Raw genomic sequence first — 19,276 nt, forward strand, 5'->3', positions numbered from 1 at the left:
CTTGGTGATGTTAGTTCTTGTTATTTATCCAAAAACAAATTTAAAAATAATAGAAAGATTATAAGAATAGAAGGATGTTACTCAAATGGTTTGCCAAAGATTGCAGCTTTGAAATAAAGCAATGCTGGAGAGATTGTTTATATTAAGAGATGCATTTTCTGATATGTTAGAGTTAGCAATCAATATTTAACATGTTTGCATTTCCTTCATTTGTGCTGGTCTTTAAACAGATGTGAACCCTGGATTTTAGGTTTAAGTTCTTTACTCATAACTGCCTGGTGGCATATTTATGCAGACATTTTTGCACATAAAATAATCTTGTTCATACCTACTTAAAACCTCATTGAGGAAAATAGTACAGGAAAAAGCATAAGTATATGGAGAGATGAACATTGCCTATTGAGTTATGTTGCATGGAGTACATGGCACTTCAGAATCAATCTGTTTTTTCCAGTAGTTTGACAATGAAGTTTGAATTGTAGGAAATCTGATACCTTTATCCAGACCTTTGCATGAAGGATTTTCAGTGCGTAGTTATATCATTTAGTTATTTCCCAAATGTTATTTTCTCTAAATATATTCAACCTGAACATTAGGCTAACCTCTCATAATGCGCATAAATATTTCAGCTTTGTAATTCCTATGATAGAGACTCCATTCATTATTTTATTTGATTTTATTTCTCTTTTCTCTTGTTACCAATTCTATACAGTATGATTTTTGCATAAAATTTTACTACATGTAGCCATACTTTGTCATAATTTTCTTGTCAAAGTAGTCAAAGATAAATGTTGCCACTGCTCTGCCGGAGGAAAATATTGTCAGTATTTGCATAAAATTGTAGAAACAAGTTTCCGAATTAAGCACAGGGCTTACTTAATTGGATTTTATTTAAGGAAAAGAATGAATCATGCCTGTCCTGAAGGCTGACTGAATTTTACCTGGGTTTAGCTGATCCATGACAATAAGACAAAACTGTGGTTTCTCCCTGCTTTCTGCTGTTTAGAGGTTTCACATAAACTTGCATGAAGGTCCCACAAATTTTCTGTAACTCTGTACGTTGACTCACATTCTACAAGTATGGATGAGAATCATTGTTTGAAGAATAAATCAGTAAGGTTCAGCCTAGGACAAGATTAGCTGAATGTAATACCTATTTTTTTCAGCAATCTGCTGATAGTATTGAGATTCCTAAATTAATACTTGAGCAAGTTATTCGAGGATGAACAATAACCCATGAAACTTTTGGTTACTGTAATCGGGTGAGATGGTGTCTTGGAGAAAAATAATGTGGAAAACCAATGAAGATAAGAAAAGAAAGTTCTATTGTACTGCTATGAAGATTATCGATGTCGTTTAATTCATACTGACCTATTGAGGTGTGACAATGAAATCTTTCTCTAATCCACCCATGTGGATGGAAATGAGTGAGTATTGGCCGTGTCCTTTTTATATACTCACTCATCTCCATCTACATGGATAAGGAAAACCACCAGTCGTATTGGGACAACACCAGGATCCTGGGACAGGGGAAGCAGAGACAAGCACGGGAATTCCTAGAAGCCTGGTTCTCCACAAAGAAACCATCAATAAACACATAGAGTTAGACCCCATATACATTCCATTGCGAAGCAAAACCGGAAGTGAGGTAACCCAGCTCAATGGACACCAGAGTTTAGATACCAGGTGGGAAAACACAACGACGCTTCATCAGAGGCTGCACTGATGGTGTTACCCAGCAGGTTAATGAAACGTCTGCGGAAAAACGAACCAGCTTAGCGAGCCAACCAAACACGACATCCACAATCCGAGCTACAACTCTATTCTAAAACCAATAAATGATTATCTGGTTCACTTGGGCAAAAATGAAACTTTGTTATTTTGGGATAAATTGATGTCTAATCTTAAGGAACTCGGGAATTGAATCTGGATTAATCAAACACAAGCTGCACTGGCTAAGGTGCATCAATAGATACTGTGGTCAATATGTCAGTATACCTTCCAGATGTATATTCATGATATCATAACTGCATTAAAACATGTGACCTAAGAATTTCAAGGTATTGTACTCTGTCTTACTTCAGATGACTTGAACCATGACGTTCTAACGTAAGCACGCTCCTCTGCTGTGTAAACTAGGATCTTCATACTAGCTCAGACATTAAGTGCCTGTGAATATATTTTTTGACATAAAAGTTAAATCTAATAAATGTGTGTTGGATTCTTTAATACTGCAAGGTCCATGCCTAGTTTCTTATGTTTCTGGAGTTACCATGAATATTGTCATATCTGCCAGAGGCAAAACTTCATCAAATAGTTCTCAGATTTCTAAACATGATCTCAGTTGAACTGACATTCAAATGGAGGTCAGGCTAACATTTGATTGTGATACTGTCATTAGTTCTCAAGAATTAGTTCATACATTTTATAACTTATTTTCTAGGCTTTACTTTCAGAATGGCATTTCGGTATGTAAGGTTCATGATTACTCAAAGATGAGTAAATGGACGTGCCAACTGAAATGTAGGTTAATGCTGTCCAGCAGGCATTTTATTTATAGCTTTGTATGTATGCTGGAGATTTAAAACAAAAATGATGGTAGCAAAAGCATTTTGTCTATTAAAGCCCAATATAATTTATTTCTCTTGCAGGATGTTGCAACAATGCAATTCTGTGCCAATAAACTTGACAAGAAAGATTTCTTTGGAAAGTCTGATCCTTTCATGGTTTTCTATAGAAGTAATGAAGATGGAACGTAAGTATGTTTTTAGGTTTGTTGAAGAGATGAACAGTCTTTCAAATAAATATTTATTTTTCGAAACTGGGGTGTTAAAATTAAACATCGACCTTAAGTTGTTCTGTATGATTCTGGCAATTGATTTCCATATTTTAAACAAGTTCTGATGTTAAAGTATTTTGTTTGGAGGACCTCCTGATACCACTGGTGTTTACATCTCAACCTTGCACAGTGAGCTTTATGTTATTAGATTTACACATGGCATGTGACCTACTAAATCATTTGAAGTCACGTGTGATTATCCTTATACTGTCCCTGATGTGTTATATATCAGCAGTTGGGAGCTTCCTATTTAAGGGATACAATCCAATGCTGCTTCATGGATGTAATTGTCTGCAACAGTAGTTTAGAAGATGAGTGAGTTTGGTTGGTAAAGCAACTATATGGAAAATAAAGAGGTGATGTGGATTTAATGCAAGGTTTTCAAATGTAACAATGCAGCTGCTGATAAATGATGTTTGCCCTTTTTGGCACCTTTCTCACAAGCATGTGCTACAAAACACATGGAAAGAGGTAGCAGTCCTTGTTTGTAATGCTGTTTCTGCAGCAGTGTATAGCTACAAGTTATATCTAGAACTGCCGCCACACTCATATTGTTATATGTTCACTCTTTATAAAAGAAGACAAATCAAACAAAATGTAGCTGCATGGTGCATGCATGTACTTACAGCCTCGTGGTTTGCAACATGACCACTTGGCTGTCACACTCGACTCTGCTCCTCCATTTGCAAATCAAGTGCACACAGAACAGAATGGAGCAGAGATGCTTGAGAATAATGTTTTATGACGTGCATTCTTTTGAAGTGACTACACTGTAAATCATTAAGAAGCCATACATTGAGTAGAGAAAATTGAGGTTGAATCTTCCCCTTATGGAAGTGTTAATTCTACCCTGCTTACGTGTCCATCTCGTCCCTATACATGCACCTAGTTCAGGCATACGCTCAAGCTCTTAAGTAAATAATGTGACAAAAATGCCTTTCAGACATGATTCTAGCCATTGCTGCTTTCTGCCTGGATAAGTGAGGGTAGGTTTGATTGCCCAGCTTGTTTCATTCCTTTTTTATTCCCCAAGATGCAATTACAGCTGTTTCCTGTACAAAGCCATTTTGTTTTTCCTCATGGCGTCTTTCACTCTTAACATCACAAATACAGGACTAATGCAAGGCATACATGGTTATGTTCCAGTTGGTATGCGATGTGGTGTAGGTCACAGTAAGCAGGAGCAGGTAACACTCACAGATAAACAGCAAATACTTGACAGGAGATTTCAGCATTTCCCAGCTACAGGATCCTTGTATTCTTATCCGATGGTCAATGTCTCAAAAAGGATGCTATGTTAGCAACAATGCTTTATGCAGTTATTATGACTATTCAAAGGATTGAAGTGTTCATTGCTATACATGTGAACTTGTACACAAGATTTCTCTTTGAGAAATGAATGATACCAACGTGCCATTCTACAGTAGTATTAATAACAGACCCAGTTGGAATAGTTTTGAAAGACCAGTGTGTTGCTCTAGAGATTTCATGTTGCAATCTTTAGCAGTTTTTCTTTTCTAGTTACAACATGCTGTGTGATTGGTTAGAATCATTAAGTGTGACCTTTCTGGTTTAATTGTTGTCAACAATCTGTTCCCACTTACAGTAGTAACATGCTAAATGAGTACAAGCATCATGGGCACGTCTGGAGTAGATACAGATGAGGATTGCTGCCTCTCTATGATTACACATGTGGGCCCTCCAGCACTCCACTAGATTAAGTAGCAGATGGGCAGGAAACAAGCAAGACCGCGCATGCACCAGAGCAGTGCATATGATGAATTCAATTGTAACACAGTTGGATAAGCACAAGCAGACAGAAAGCCATTTCCATAGGGGAGAAGGTGGTGTAGTGATAACATTATTCGACTAACACTCCAGAGACTCCAGCTAACACACTGGGGATATAGGTTTGAATCCTGCCATGTTAGATGGTGGAATTTGATCTCAATATTTTTCTTTTAAGTAAAAACTAGAATTAAAAGCTAACCTAATATCAATTATTATTGTGAATTGTTGTTAAAAAAAAAACCATCCGGTTCACTAACGTTCTTTAGAGAAGGAAATTTGTCATCCTTAACTGGTCTGACCAATGTGTGACTCTAGACCCACAGCTATGTAGTTAACTCTTAACTGCCTGTCTGCCACTCAGTTCAAGGGGCAGTTAGCGATGGGCAATAAATGCTGGCCCAGCAGCTATGCCCACATTCCATGAACAAATTTTTAAAAGGAAGCTTCCATTACCAACCAGTAATTTCACTTATTTCAGCCACTGGGGAAAAATCTAGAAATAGAACATGGAAAGATCCAAGGGGAACCAGAAAACTGACATTATTGAGAACAGGGGGAAAAGAATTTAATTTCTTAGCCCAATTCTTTCTGCTGATTTAAGTTGTACTCGATCAGTTTCCTCATCCATCTTGAATATAGGTTTCGGCTTTTGAATGTGAGCTGCATTGTATTAAGACAGCAATTACTTGGTAAATGGTATTGAATTCTTTAACTTGCAGTTACTTTTTTTTTCTAACTGTAGGTGAGTTGAATTCAATGTCTTTGGTGCCAATATATAAAGAAATAAATAGAGTATTTGCACCTTTCATAACTTGAGGTTTTTCTCAGATGTCTACCTGTGAACGATATATAACTGTTGTGATAATGTAGAGAAACGTGCCAGACAATTTGTGCACAATGAGGTTCCACAAACTTCAATGAGGTATATCATCAGGAAGTCTGCTTTACGAAATGCTAGTTGAAGGTCAATTGCAGCCCAGATTACTGAGCAGACTCGCCTGCTCCACTTCAAATTATGCCATGGGATCTTTCCTGCCAAACTGAAATAGCAGGCAGACCACCTCAGCTGACATCACTTCTGACAACAGAACTGTTTCCTGTTCTCCTGCATGCTTTCTTCTGTTTTGTTTCTCTGTGATATTTGAAACAATGATTTGGCAGTGAGTCCATGAATGTAAACAATTTGCTCTGCAAAAATCTACAACATAAGACAACATCCACCAAAATTACCATTGGTGTTTGATCCAAGAGGTTAGAATTGACATTTAGTCTTGTTACGGACAAGATCAGAGCCCCTCAAAATAGTTTAAGAAGGTAGCCTAGACCCAAAATTTTTTTTTATTTTTGAGGCAAATGAAAAGTGCCTCTTCCAGATGCAGTGCGACTAGTCAAACTACTCAACATTAAGCAAGACATAAATTATTTAAACACCGTAGTTAAAATACAATTGAAGAAAGAGAAATTTAGAAAAACTTAACTCTAATGGAAAACTTAACAGAATGATAAATACAGTTACAATTACTAATTAACTGTTCCAATATAGTAACATCCCATAAACACCCGACTTGGCAAAAAGTAAAATTCAGACACAGATTCTCACATGCAGTTCTCCAATCCAGGAAGAAAGAAACATCAAGAGAAAATTCAGAGAGAGTAGCAGCCAGGAGCCATTCACTGAAGCTTCCAACTCTATTGAGACCCCAGGAGCTTCTGCTTAAACCTAAACCTAAAAACCCAGAAATCCTGATCTGTGAGAGCTGGCCATATACATTCAGGCTGTTTAAAAAACAACCCAAGACCTACCAAGCTGTTTACTCAAGTGGTGTTAACTCGCCAGCTCATACCTCTGCCTTACAACCTCTCTTAAAAACAAAACAGGACAAAATAACTTCTTTGAAGTCACATCGTCGTCGCAGTCTGTAGACCATAATAGGAAATCTTCAATAGGAGTACATGACATAGACATTTCCCATTCAAATACTTGTAGTTCCTTTAGAACTGTATGTAGCTCAGATGTAAGAGTGTGACATTGGTGCGTTTATTTTGATACCATTATAGATAAATAATTTTATATGTGGATTTTCTCTGAACTTTATTTTTGGAAGACATTTTGCTAGAATCACTCTGTCAATAAAAGAGCTATTAGTTCCATTCGCCTGCACTTTCCTCATAGCTATGAAAATACTTCTTTCTCAATTCCCTTTCCAGCTTCACCAGTGAATCTGCTTCCCTCCTTTCAGATAATGCGTTCAAGATCATAACTGTTAATGTGAGATAATCCATCTGTTATATACTGCTATTGGTACATTAGTATTAAAATAGATCACCTTTGGAAAACTACCAGATTAAGTTCAGAAAATATTGATTTCTTGAAGTTGCAGTATGGAAGTAACAAAGCTGTCAATCCTGAAATGTACAACAATATCATGCATACACCATTGCCCATCTTCCTTTAAGTTAAAAACTGATCTTGACTTAGAGTATTGGTTGTAACCCAGGAAGAACTATTTTTCTTTTTGATCAGTGCTGTGTTTTTAAATGCCCAGTTGAACCATACAAACCGGCCTAGAGAGTCTCTTACTTTTAAATAATTGGGAAGTTGAAAATGCAGTGTCCCTCCGTGCTGCGCTGAAGGAAACTTTACAGTGCCTCTGAAGTCTGAGGCTGCAGACTTTTAGAATAACTGAATACTGGCTTAAAAAGTCAGAGACTCAATTAATAAACAAAAAATATTATTCATTAAGCTATTAACTACAAGTTTTGATATAAAATTTTATTTTGAACATTTTTTTTCCAAAGTAGAGGAGCAACAAAGCTTAAGCTTATTCTGTCAAAAGTACTTCTTTAAACTGTTCAATTTAAAGAAACTAATTAGTCATCATTGATTTCCACCACCATTCTCTCTCCAAGCTGTTCAAGCTTAAAGTAAGTTCATATCTGTCAAATATATAATAAGGTCCAGAGACAAATGCTTTTGACTTCAGCTGTTGCCAAATCAGAAGCTTGGGCATTTCAAAGCTTTGTCTTATGGAGATCTACAGTATTGATTTAGGATAAACTGATAGCCAAACTAATTATATGTAGCTCTGTCACAATGTCAATGCAAACTGAGACCTAATCTTTCATCAGAATAAAAATACGTCTTTGAAGTAGATCTCATAAACTAGGAAAATATTTTGTTCTTTCTAAAATATGTCACAATGCTTTCTTGCTTCTTTAACGCAAATAAGAAAATGATTATAAAAATTTTGTCACCTTGCAGAACAATCCATAGAAAATTTTCATAATTATTCTTACTGTGCTTTAATACTCTAAATAACGTATTTGTTTTCACAATCTATTTGTTCCTATTTTTAGCTTCACAATTTGCCATAAAACAGAAGTGGTGAAAAATACCTTGAATCCTGTGTGGCTGCAGTTCTGTATTCCAGTGCGAGCCCTCTGCAATGGTGACTATGATAGGTAAGTTCAGGGCGTTGTGGCTTTTGAATGGTTAGGCACAGAATCTATGCTTAAGAAAATAAATGACTGGGCATGGTCAGTTCAGTGAAAGGTATCTTCTATAGTGCAGACGGTCACAATTGAAAATGAAAGAAATTAATTAAGATGATTTTACTTTTGATTTACTGAAAGTTTAAATAAACAGTTCGAGTCTGCATATCAAATATATAAATATTTTATAGAATTGTCATCCTTGCATAAGTTTATTAATGACACCAACTCTGGGTGCTCCTACTTTGAAACATCTTGTTATTTGGTATCACGAGTGGAAATGACATAACAATCTACTATTTTTCCTTTGTCAGTTTTTAATTTCTTTGCTTTTCTTTTGGGACATAAGCAGACTCAAAGAAACACAGTTTGATGACTTGAAAGTGCATATAGCAGCATGGAAGTATGATATTGTGATGATAACTGAGATGTCGCCCAAAAAGGAAGGATAGGACTGATAACAGGTTAGATTGCATTGAGGAAAGAAGGCGAATGAAGGAAAAGTGACAGTGTGGAATAAGGAGAATATCACAGTGCTGGAGAGAGAAAGATATTCTGGATGGATCAAGGACTCACTGCATTCGATGAGAGTTCGGAAATAATTGACAAATAGTTATTCTTCTGGGTGTATTCTGTTGGCACCAGCAAATGTAAATGATATAGAGGAGCAAATTTTCAGGGAAATTAAAGCTTTGCAACGACAGCATTGTACTGTTAAATGGGCGCTTTAATTATCCAAATATAGACTAGGAAAGCAACAATATAAATGGTAAAGAGTTTCTAAAGGGAGTTCAGCAGTTCTTGATTGGTAAGTTTTCAGCCCAATGAGGAGGCAGGCATTGCTGGATCTGTTTCTGAGGAACGAGTGGTTTAGGTGGATGAAGTTGTCTTTTAGCGAACAGTAATCATTAATTTCATAAGGTTTAAGTTTGTCATGGAAAAAGATAAGAAGCCAACTGGAGTAAAAATACTTAAGTAGGGCAAGAGCAATTTCAGTAAAGTGTGAACAGATCTGTTCAACTTAAAGTAGAGTCAAATATTGACAGGCAAACTGCAATTGAACAATGGGCTTCTTTTAATGAGGAGATGGTTCGCTTGGGTGCGGGTGGTAGAAGAAGAGCGCCGAAAGCCAGAGCCTTGAAAGATAAGAGACGGAAAGATGAAGCAAGAAAAGAAAGATGCACATGACAAATGTCATAAGTTAGAAGGGAAGTGATAAAAGAAATGAGAGATATAAAGAGAGAGGCGACAGGCAGTTAACATAACAGGAATAATGTCTTCCATCGGCAAGTTAATAAAAGGTGAGTAAGGGGAGGAATGTGATCAAAAAGGGGATTTACATATGGAGTCAAAGGACATGGCACAGATGCTAAATTAATAATTTGCTTCTTACTTGTCAAGGAAAACTATATTCCGAACTTCTGGTGAAAGAGGCTTTCAGAAAAGAATGGGAAAATGGCACTGTTTGAGTTACTCTTACAGAGAGTACTCTTACAGAATGGCCTCCTGTACCATAATCATTCTGATTTTATGACCATGACAGACCACAGTCTGCTGCAATTAAATTTTGGTGATTTTTCAAGTAATATAGGGAAAAGCTACATGGAATTATTGTAGATGCAAATTCCAGTTAATTGAAAGTATGTCTTTTATATTTTAGTATTTTTTGCTAAACACTGAACTAAATTTGTTTTGGAATTTTTACTCATCTATCTACAGCAGAAGATTAAAATTCTGGCAGCAATATCCAACTGCTTTTACTTTTCAGTTGTTTTTCCATTTTTGGTATTTCACTTTGTACCACTCAGCATTGTATTTAGGATAAGAATACTCATGATTAACTTGCATTCTACTGCTACAGATTTACTACTTTTACAGAAGGAGAGAGATCATTTCTAATGGACTTTGGAAGTGAATTCATTTTCACTACTCCATTAAAAATGCTGCTATATTAGGGCAAATTTTCTTCTAAATTGCCAATAATTAAACATACATGCAAGCAACATGGAAACAATAAGTATTACAAGATTATATTAAGTCATACTTGAAATATTTTTGACATAAAGTGTCCTATTAAACACAACAGTATTAACATTTTACACAATTGTGCACACTTCATAAAACATTATTCGTGTGAAGAAGGGTCTAGGCCCGAAATATCAGCCTTCCTGCTCCTCTGATGCTGCTTGGCCTGCTGTGTTCATCCAGCTGTACACCTTGTTATCTCCTATTATTAGTGTGAGGTTGTTGACTTGCTCGCCGAGCTGGCTTGTTCTTGTTCAGACGTTTCGCCACCATGCTAGGTGACATCATCAATGGAGCCTCCGATGAAGCGATGTTATTCTACTCCCCTTGGAATTTTTACTGTCTGGTCCGTTGTGGTGAGTAGTGTCACTTCTGGTTTTGTTCTGTATGGGTTTGTATATAGGCCCCAATTCTATATGTTTGTTGATTGCACTATGGGTGGAGAACCATGCCTTTAGGAATTCCCGTGCGTCCCATACAGAACAAAACCGGAAATGACACTACTCACCATAACAGACCAGACATTATAAATCCCAGCGGAGTAGAATAACATCGCTCCATCAGAGGCTCCACTGATGATGTCACCTAGCATGGTGACGAAACGTCTGAACGAGAACAAGCCAGCTCGGCGAGCAAGTCAACAACCTCACCCACAACCCAAGCTACAGATCTTTGCCAAAACCTTAAACATTATTAGTGTTTTAAATAACATAATCAATAATAAACACTAACGACTGAATCTTAATGACATGAACAATGGCAGAACGACGTGAGAATCCCACCGATGCCTGTCTCGACATTGGGAGTGACTCATTGCATCTACCACATTGATATGCTGTATTGGGCAGACATTCGAGCAGACTGCTTGCCATGTGGGATCTGCCTGGTGGTTGGGTAGTGGGAGGATGATATCTTGCTGTACACCACACTGAGACGTCAAGCTCACACTTTTCGCATATGCTAGCTGACTGTACAACAAATACACTGCACATACATTCAGCCAAAGGAGAGTAGGTGAGGAGTAGTCCATTGTCCACTCCGGCGGGCAGGGGCCCTGTTGGTCAGCAGTCTTCATACAGTCCAGGGGCTTATCCACATCGAGGCATCTGTTTGGGCTGATCAGGGTCAGAGAACATGTCTGACTTCAGTGCAGGAAGCGGGTCACGGTCAGTCCTATAGAGTGTCACAAGCGGTCAGGGGAACGGCATCGCATCAGTTGGGGAGCTGAAAATGTAACAGTCAGTGGTCTGGTCAGTCATATCTTGTTCAGCAAAGCCAGCCAAAGTTCTAGGATGAATAGTCTTGTGGAGGATGCAAGGGCTGGCTCCAGGGGCAGAGGGAGCAGATAAAACTCATTGTCAAAGAGCAGTCAAGGCTAGGGGAGGGGAAACAGAGGCAGCTGTTGAGGTGGGTTCAAGAACAGTGATGGGGAGATTCTAAAGTTATGATGGGAGTATACAGAACAGCATCAGAAGGTATGCTGGGTGGAGGAGCACTCAGTTTAGACCGAGGTCATAGTCAGAGACCCCTCAGGATGTGCCAGGTGCCCAGGAGGACCAGATGTTTTAGCCCCTGACTCTCTTTCCTGGGAATGAGCAAGGAGCAGTGTAGATATAGGCTTTGTACATCTCAGGGCATTGTGATGGAACTATACTGAGTGCTAGAGTGGGAGGCCATCCCCCCTCAGTGATTGTGAAGGTGACAATTATGTTGAACGTCAATACAACTGGCTCCTTCCAGGGAGTGAAGGGTAACCTGTGTGGGGTCCATCTGTCATATACCCACAATGCATCAGGACAATGAACGATGCCATCTGCACGATCATTCTGGTTCAATTCATTTCCTCTTGATGCAGTAAATGCTACAGCCCAGGCAATAGGATTTGGGGAATACAGCTGTCTTTCCCCACGTGCAGGGTGCCATTACTTGCACAATTTACGCCAAGACGGCCATATCTCAATACCGAAACATTCATAAACAGAAGGGTTTGCGTATGATTAATGTACAGGCAGTCGTGATCACTATTTCTACTTCATGGAGTGTCTGCTCACTACCCTGGCAGCTGCGATGATTCCTACTTGCTGGAGCACACTTGTGTACCTGTAGTGATTGAGGGTCCAGATGCCTTGCAAGGCTGGTTATGGTCGGGGGAGCGAGGGATACCCACATTGCTCATGAAACGTTTCACCAATCCCTGCCTGATGTGGGGTACAAATACAATGCCACCCTTCAACCGGGATGGTGGGGGAGCAGACAATAGGGCTGCTGAAAATGCTATTCAACTGCTTGGACCAGTCTTGAGTTGGAGTCTCCAGTATATTCAGGACAGAGCTCTGTACAATTGGAGCAGACAATGGGATGTTGTGCTGGTTGCCGGGGAACTGGGGGAACGTGAGCAGTCTTCTGAGTAGGAGGATATGGGCAGTGGGGAGCACGAATAAAAACAGAAAATGATGGAAAACCTCAATATGTCTGGCAACATCTGTGGAGAGGGGAACAGAGTTAATGTTTCAAGTCCAATATGAGCTTACTTTCAAGAAGAGACGTATGAGAATCAAAACATTAACTGTGCTTCTGTCTCCACAGATGCTGCCAGACCTGCTGAGTTTCTGCAGCATTTTCTGCTTTTATTTCAGATTCCCTGCATCCATGGTATTTTGCTGTTTTTAGGAAGGAGAAAATTCTCCTTGTGAATGACAGAGCTCAGCTGCATCAGGTGCTACAAAGTAAATGGGAGCTAATTGAAACCTGGTTCCACTCAATGAAAGTTGGGCGCAGCAAACTATCATGGACAGTAAAATAGTTGTTGGTTGTCATGCCAACATTTGGTTTACATTGTTGGGGCAAACTGCAGCCTCTATTCAATTAGTTTCTGTCTGTTTTGCTGACTGTAAAAAAACCCCAAAAATTTCACCTTTGGAATTATCTTGTTTGCCTGCATGTGAATTTTCCCTACTGGGGCAATAGCAAGATGCAAGTCTACAGTGAGCATTAGGAACAGAGTGGTCACGACTTAAAGACAGTATTTATAGAGGATATAGCTAAGGACAGGTAAACATTATGGCCTGGTTGTTAAACCGTGACTATGGTGATAGAACGGGGTTGTATTTGTGATGGAGTATTAACTGTGCTGGCTACATAGCAGGAGCAGAATGGTTTTGTGACTGGAGGACCATTACATTGAGAGTGTAATGTGGGTGTACAGTGCAATATGTTTGTATGGATGTATAGTGGCCTTTGAAAGATGGTGTGGGTGTCAGTGATGCTGTACTTTGAGGGGATAGCCAGTGAGTGGCAAGTTCTTCTGGGTACAGTGGGTGGTTAGATTGGATTAGAATCAATTATGGCACCATAGTGGTGAAATTGTTGTTAATGAGGCCAAAATGGTAAGATGTGGTGAGATATATGGAGAGACGCCCTCAATGAAATGTGATTAAACTGACACTTAGCCAAAAAAATGTAAGATTAAGGCCAATTTTTAGTACAAAAGAAATCACATTATTGATGAAGAATCTTTGCATGCTCAGTTTCAGAAATTTGTTTCAGTATAGTGTCAAACATTATATTAAAGTCATTAATGTTTTGTCACATTTTCTTGGAAGCCAATATCTCTTCTTTGCCAATAATCATTTCAGCTGCCTTGAACTTTCCAGCTAAGAATTGGTGTGATTCACAGCTCAATGTCATTCAATCCATAAGTGGATTTGCCAAATTTGGTTGTTCTTAAATTATTCGTATTGGATCAAGGGAGTAGGACAAGAAGGCAGGTTTGTAAAATATTTAACAAATATTTTTTGTTGGTATTTTTACACAACATGTCGCAGAAAATTGCAATAAATTATCACTCAGCATTTGACTGTGTAAAAATAAAAGACTGGACATTTTAATATTGCAGGAGGGTTAAAGCATTTCAAGACTAATATTAATTTAAGACAATATGAGATACACTGTAAATAAAATATGTGAGATGGATGGAAGTGAAAATGAGAGGAATATAGCCTAAATTATTATGCCATTTGGTTCCCCTTATTTCTGAAGTATATCAGGATGAGAAGCAGTGGCACTGAATGAGAATGGTTAGATCTTCACCTTTACAAATGATCTTAAAGGATCCTGAAGAAACCAGAGCCAAAATGGGAGAACCAGCAGATAGGATTGCACATCTCCAATCGGCAATTTAATAGAATGGAATGCAAAAAACACAGGCTCCAGCATGGGCCTGCAATCCCCCTCCAAATTTGAAATTGGATTAGGTGCTGGTTAATACAGAAGCAGTGACAGTAAAAATGTACCACTTCAGAACATACACACATAGGGCTGAATTTAATCACCTCATGATGAGAGGCTGAGTAAATTGAGCAAGTATCCTTTGGAATTTCAAAGAATGAGAGGTGACCTCATTGAAACATGAGATTCTAAAGAGGCTTGATTTAGCGAACTCTAACAGAGATTTCCCAACCAGTGGAAACAACAACACAAAGGCAGGGTCTTAGTGTAGGGCTGATCATTTAGAGCAGAAATGACTAGAAATTGAGCAAGCCAGGCACCATCAGAGGAGCAGGAAAGTTGCCGTTTCGGGTCAGGACCCTTCTTCAGAAATGGGGAAGAGGAAGGGAGCTCAAATAAATGGAGAGAGTAGGGGTGGGGCTGGGGAAAGTAGGTGGGATGGTTGTAGGTGGATGCAGGTAGGGAGTGGTGAGGAGTGGTCAGTGAGGTGGGAGGGGTGGATAGGTGGGCGAGAAGATGGACAGGTTGTGTCAGGTCAAGGAGGTGGGGATGAGAGGATGAGTTGATCATGGGATGAGGCCAGGGATGGGGAGATTTTAAAACTCGTGAAATCCATGTTTAGGCCATTGAGCTGTAGGCTCCTATGGTAAAATGTGAGGTGCTGCTCCTCCAGTTTCCAGGTGATGTCATTGTGACACTGGAGGAGTCCACCCGCAAAGTGGAGAAGCAGCACCTCATATTCCACCTTGGGAGCCTACAGCCCAATGACCAAAATGTGGACTTTACCAGCTTCAAAATCTCCCCACCCCGGCCTCATCCCATCACCAACCCTCCCTCTCACCCCTGCCTCCTTGATCTGACACAACCTGTCCATCTTCTCTCCCACCTATCCGCTCCTCCCACCTCACTGACCAATCCCCATCACTGCCTACCTGCACTCACCTATCACCATCCCACCTACCTTCTCTAGCCCCACCCTTCCTCTCTCTATTTATTTCTGAGCTCCTTTCCCCCTCCCCCATTTCTAAAGAAGGGTCCCGACCCAAAACGTCAACTTTCTTCCTCCTCTAATGCTGCCTGGCCTGCTGTGTTCCCCCCGCTCCACCCTGTGTTATCTTTAATTCCTCCTTATCTCAGTTCTAAAGTGTTGTCTGTTCACTCTGACACTGTGCCCTTGTTTCTCTTACTAATGGAAACGTTGTCTCCACGTCTACACTATCCAGAACTCTCGCTATTGTCTAAGTTTCAGTCAGATCATTCTCATCCTTCTAAAATCCATCAAGTAGAGGCTAAGACTCTTCAACCACTTCTCATGTGACACGTCCTACATCCCCAGGATAATTCTTGTAAACCTCCTCAGCACCCCCTCCACTGTCAGCATACCCTTCCTTAGATATGGAGCCCAAAACTGCTAAGCAATATTCCAAATGCAATCTGACCAGACCCTTAAACAGCCTCAGCAGTACTTATCTGCTTTTGTATTCTACCCCTCTTAAATGAATACTAATGTTGAATTTCCCTTTCTAACAGCCAGTTGAACCTGCATGATAACCTAAAGTGAATCCTGAGCCAGGACTCCCAAGTTCCTTTGTACTTCAGCTTTCCGAAGCCTTTACCCATTTAGGAAATAGTGTGCACCTCTATTCTTCCTACCAAAGTGCATAACCTCACACTTTTTCACATTATATTCCCTCTGCCACTTCTTTACACACACTCCTAGCTTGTCAAAGTCCTTCAACAGCCTCCCTGCTTCGTCAGCATAACCTTTCCCTCCAGTTATCTTCATGTCATCTGCAAACTTACCAAAAATGCCCTCAGTTCCTTTGTTCATATTGATAATATATAATGTGAATAGTTTTGGTCCCAACGCAGACCCCTGTGGAATTCCATTAGCCATTGACTGCCATCCTCAGAAGACCCCTTTATTCACATTCTCTGTCCTGCCAGTCAGCCAATCCTCTATCCATGCAGTATTTTGCCCTATGGGCTGTTATTTTATTTAGCAGCCTCCTGTGCAGCATATTGTCAAGGGCCTTCTGAAAATCTAAATAGATAACATCCACTGGCTCTCCTTTGTCAGCTTGTTTGTGACATCCCCTTGACAAGACTGTATTGACTCGACCCTGTTTTACCATGCACTTGCACTCCACAATCTCATCCTTAACAATGGACCCTAAAATTATTGCCAATGACCTTAGGTTAGGCTGACAGGCCTCTAATTTCCTTAGTTCTACCTTCCTCCCTTCTTAAACAGTGGTATTACATTATCCATTTTACTGTCCTCTGGCACCTTTCTTAACCTCAGTAATTACTGAAAGATCACCACCAATGCCCCTCTGATCTCCCCAGCTATGTCCTTCAAAACTCTCCGGTATAGTCCATCTGGTCTGGGTATTTATTCACCTTCATAACTTTCAGCCACCCTAGCACCTTTTCCTTAGTGATGGCCACTACACTCACCTCTGACCCCTGACTCTCTTGAAGTTCTGATATGCTGTTGTTTGTTTCACTGTGAAAACTGATGTAAAGTACCTCTGCAGTTCTTCCGTCATTTCTTTGTTCCCCATTGCTACGTCTCTAGCCTCATTTTCCAGCAGTCCAATGTCCACTCTCACCTCTTTATTACTTTTCAGATATCTAAAAAAATATAGCAAACTTCTTTTATATTACTAGCTAGTTTACTCTCCCATTTCATCTCCTCCCCCTTATTGTTTTTGTTGTTGTTTCCGGCTAGTTTTAATGGCTTCCCAATCGCTTGGCTTCCCACTAATCTTCAGCACATTATATGCGTTTTTTGGCATTTATGCTGTCCTTGACTTCCTTTGTCCCCATGGTTGCTTCAATCTCCCCTCAGGATGTTTCTTCTTCCTTGGGTTGAATTTCTTCTGTGCTTCCCAAATTTCCCCCAGAAACTTCTGCCATTACCACTCCACTGTCTTCCCTGTTAAGTTCCCCATCCAATCAACTCTGGCCAGCTCCTCCCTCATGTCTTTGTTGTTATCTTTACTCAATTGTAATATTGACCTCTGTTCCTGTGTTCTTTTGTAACCAAAACAGTTTGAAGAAATAGAACATTGGAATGTTCACTCATGTATCGTGGAGCCTACTACTCAAAGGAGCAGAATCGTGCTCTGATGAATCATCTTACAGAAGCAAGATGCTCTGTTATTGTCATTGCACTTTGTTTTGTAATTGCTGCTGTTAGAACCCCCAATGATTTTTAATTATTTTTATTTAGATTCTCTTATCAATGTTGGATTGTGAGTTGGAAATGACTTGTGGACTATGGGACAGCTCGTGGTCGAAGGAAAAGGACAAACCAAAGAATCTTTGTTTCTGAGGCGAGGTCTGGAGGCTAATTGCAGGCTGATATTTTTGATTAAAAGGGTTCCAACAGACACAGTGACCCGGGAAGAGCACTGTGGTTAAACAGATAGTAGAAGTTTGCTATTAACAAGGGGAATTCCTGAGAATTGGTTCCAGTAGGTCTGGAAGAGACTCTGTGTTCAAACAGATGGCAGTTGTTGAACGGTAGTTGAGGCCTCGGGAGGAATTGATCAGTCCAGCAGAAGTGAAGTTGTTTTGTTGAACTGTGTTTTCTGGGACATGGTTTTCAGCTATTGCTGAGACAGTGTGAAGATTTTAAAGCTCCCTGTCTAATCTGCTACACCAGCTTCCGAAAGCTCAAAGGAGTGGAAAGCTGAATTAAAAGTATTGCTGTCATTACCTGGGTGATCTCATTTTATAAAAGTTACCAAGGAGCCCACATTGAAGCCTGTGAAACAACGCATCATGTAAGTCAATTAAGTAGTCCGGTGAGTTTTGTAATTTTCTTTTATTTATCTCTTAGTTGTGTTTGTCTGTCTGTTTTCTTGTGTATGGGGGGCGGGGAGCGTGGGCTGAAAACAAATGTTTTGGATTGAAGTATTGACATCAGTTTGCCTTGTTGTTTATTTGTTCCTCTGCTAAGTTATTGTGTAGTTCATAAATAGTTGAGTCTCTTGTGTGAGATACGAAACCAGTGTCAGTAATTAATTAACCAGCATCTGGAATTAATTATTTGCAAAGCCTGATATTTGTTATTTGAAAGTCTGGCTAGGAGCCATTAGAGTGACTATTTGAGGGTTTGACAGTTTAATATCACTACTATGTTGTGGATATAAAAGTAATGGGCTGATCTGGTTTCATTGTCTGTCTCCATATCGTACTACAGCACGTAGAATTACAAGGAATTGAATTATTTATGTAGTGCATAGGAAAGAATTGAAAAATTGTATGCACAGAAGAAGAAATATGTCTGGTTAATATTAATATTGATCAATTATTAGTCTGTTTTCCGTGACAATCAGTGGATTTCCTATATTGTTAACCTCACACAAACGTTTCACAGTATCAAGCGATCAGAAGATAATCAAAATGGGAACTGGTGCCAACATATTACCTCTATTCACATAGAGCAAGGGGCACTCTATGGCACAGCCTATGAGCAACCTTCTCACAGCATGCAATGTATCATCAATGCCATACATTGGCAAAATCACACTCCAGTGCCAATATACAGGCTCATCTTGACTTCTGGAAATATGTAAGATACATACCAATGGTCTGTCAGTGGCTAAAGTAGCAGTATTGCTGCGTAGTCACAATTCATGAGATTCAAACCGCACCCTCTGTAGTGGATAGACCACATGTGACACCATCAAATCCATCAATGATGACAAACAGCTATACCCAAAGCATTTTGATGCAATTGGCAATTTCAAAGGTGATGCAGAATTTCATCACAAGGATGATGCAACCCCATTTATTGTTTCTTCAAAGAAATGAAGTGTACACATTCAGGAGAAGCATTCAGAAGTGGAACTGAATGATCTGGAGAGAAATGATATCATTCAGAAGGTC

The 19,276-nt window shown here is 39.5% G+C and overlaps 1 protein-coding gene across 1 annotated transcript in view; it reads left to right on the forward strand.

Moving 5' to 3' along the window:
* LOC109917914 (copine-5-like) overlaps positions 1-19,276 on the forward strand; it is a 557,988-nt gene that overhangs the window by 323,012 nt on the left and 215,700 nt on the right. The window contains exons 9-10 of the mRNA XM_048612100.1: positions 2,652-2,755; positions 7,988-8,092. Coding sequence (XP_048468057.1) covers positions 2,652-2,755; positions 7,988-8,092 — 209 coding nt within the window. The remainder of the gene's footprint in view (positions 1-2,651; positions 2,756-7,987; positions 8,093-19,276) is intronic.

This window comes from Rhincodon typus, chromosome 25 (genome assembly GCF_021869965.1).
Source record: "Rhincodon typus isolate 14 chromosome 25, sRhiTyp1.1, whole genome shotgun sequence".
Taxonomy (NCBI): Eukaryota; Metazoa; Chordata; class Chondrichthyes; order Orectolobiformes; family Rhincodontidae; genus Rhincodon; species Rhincodon typus.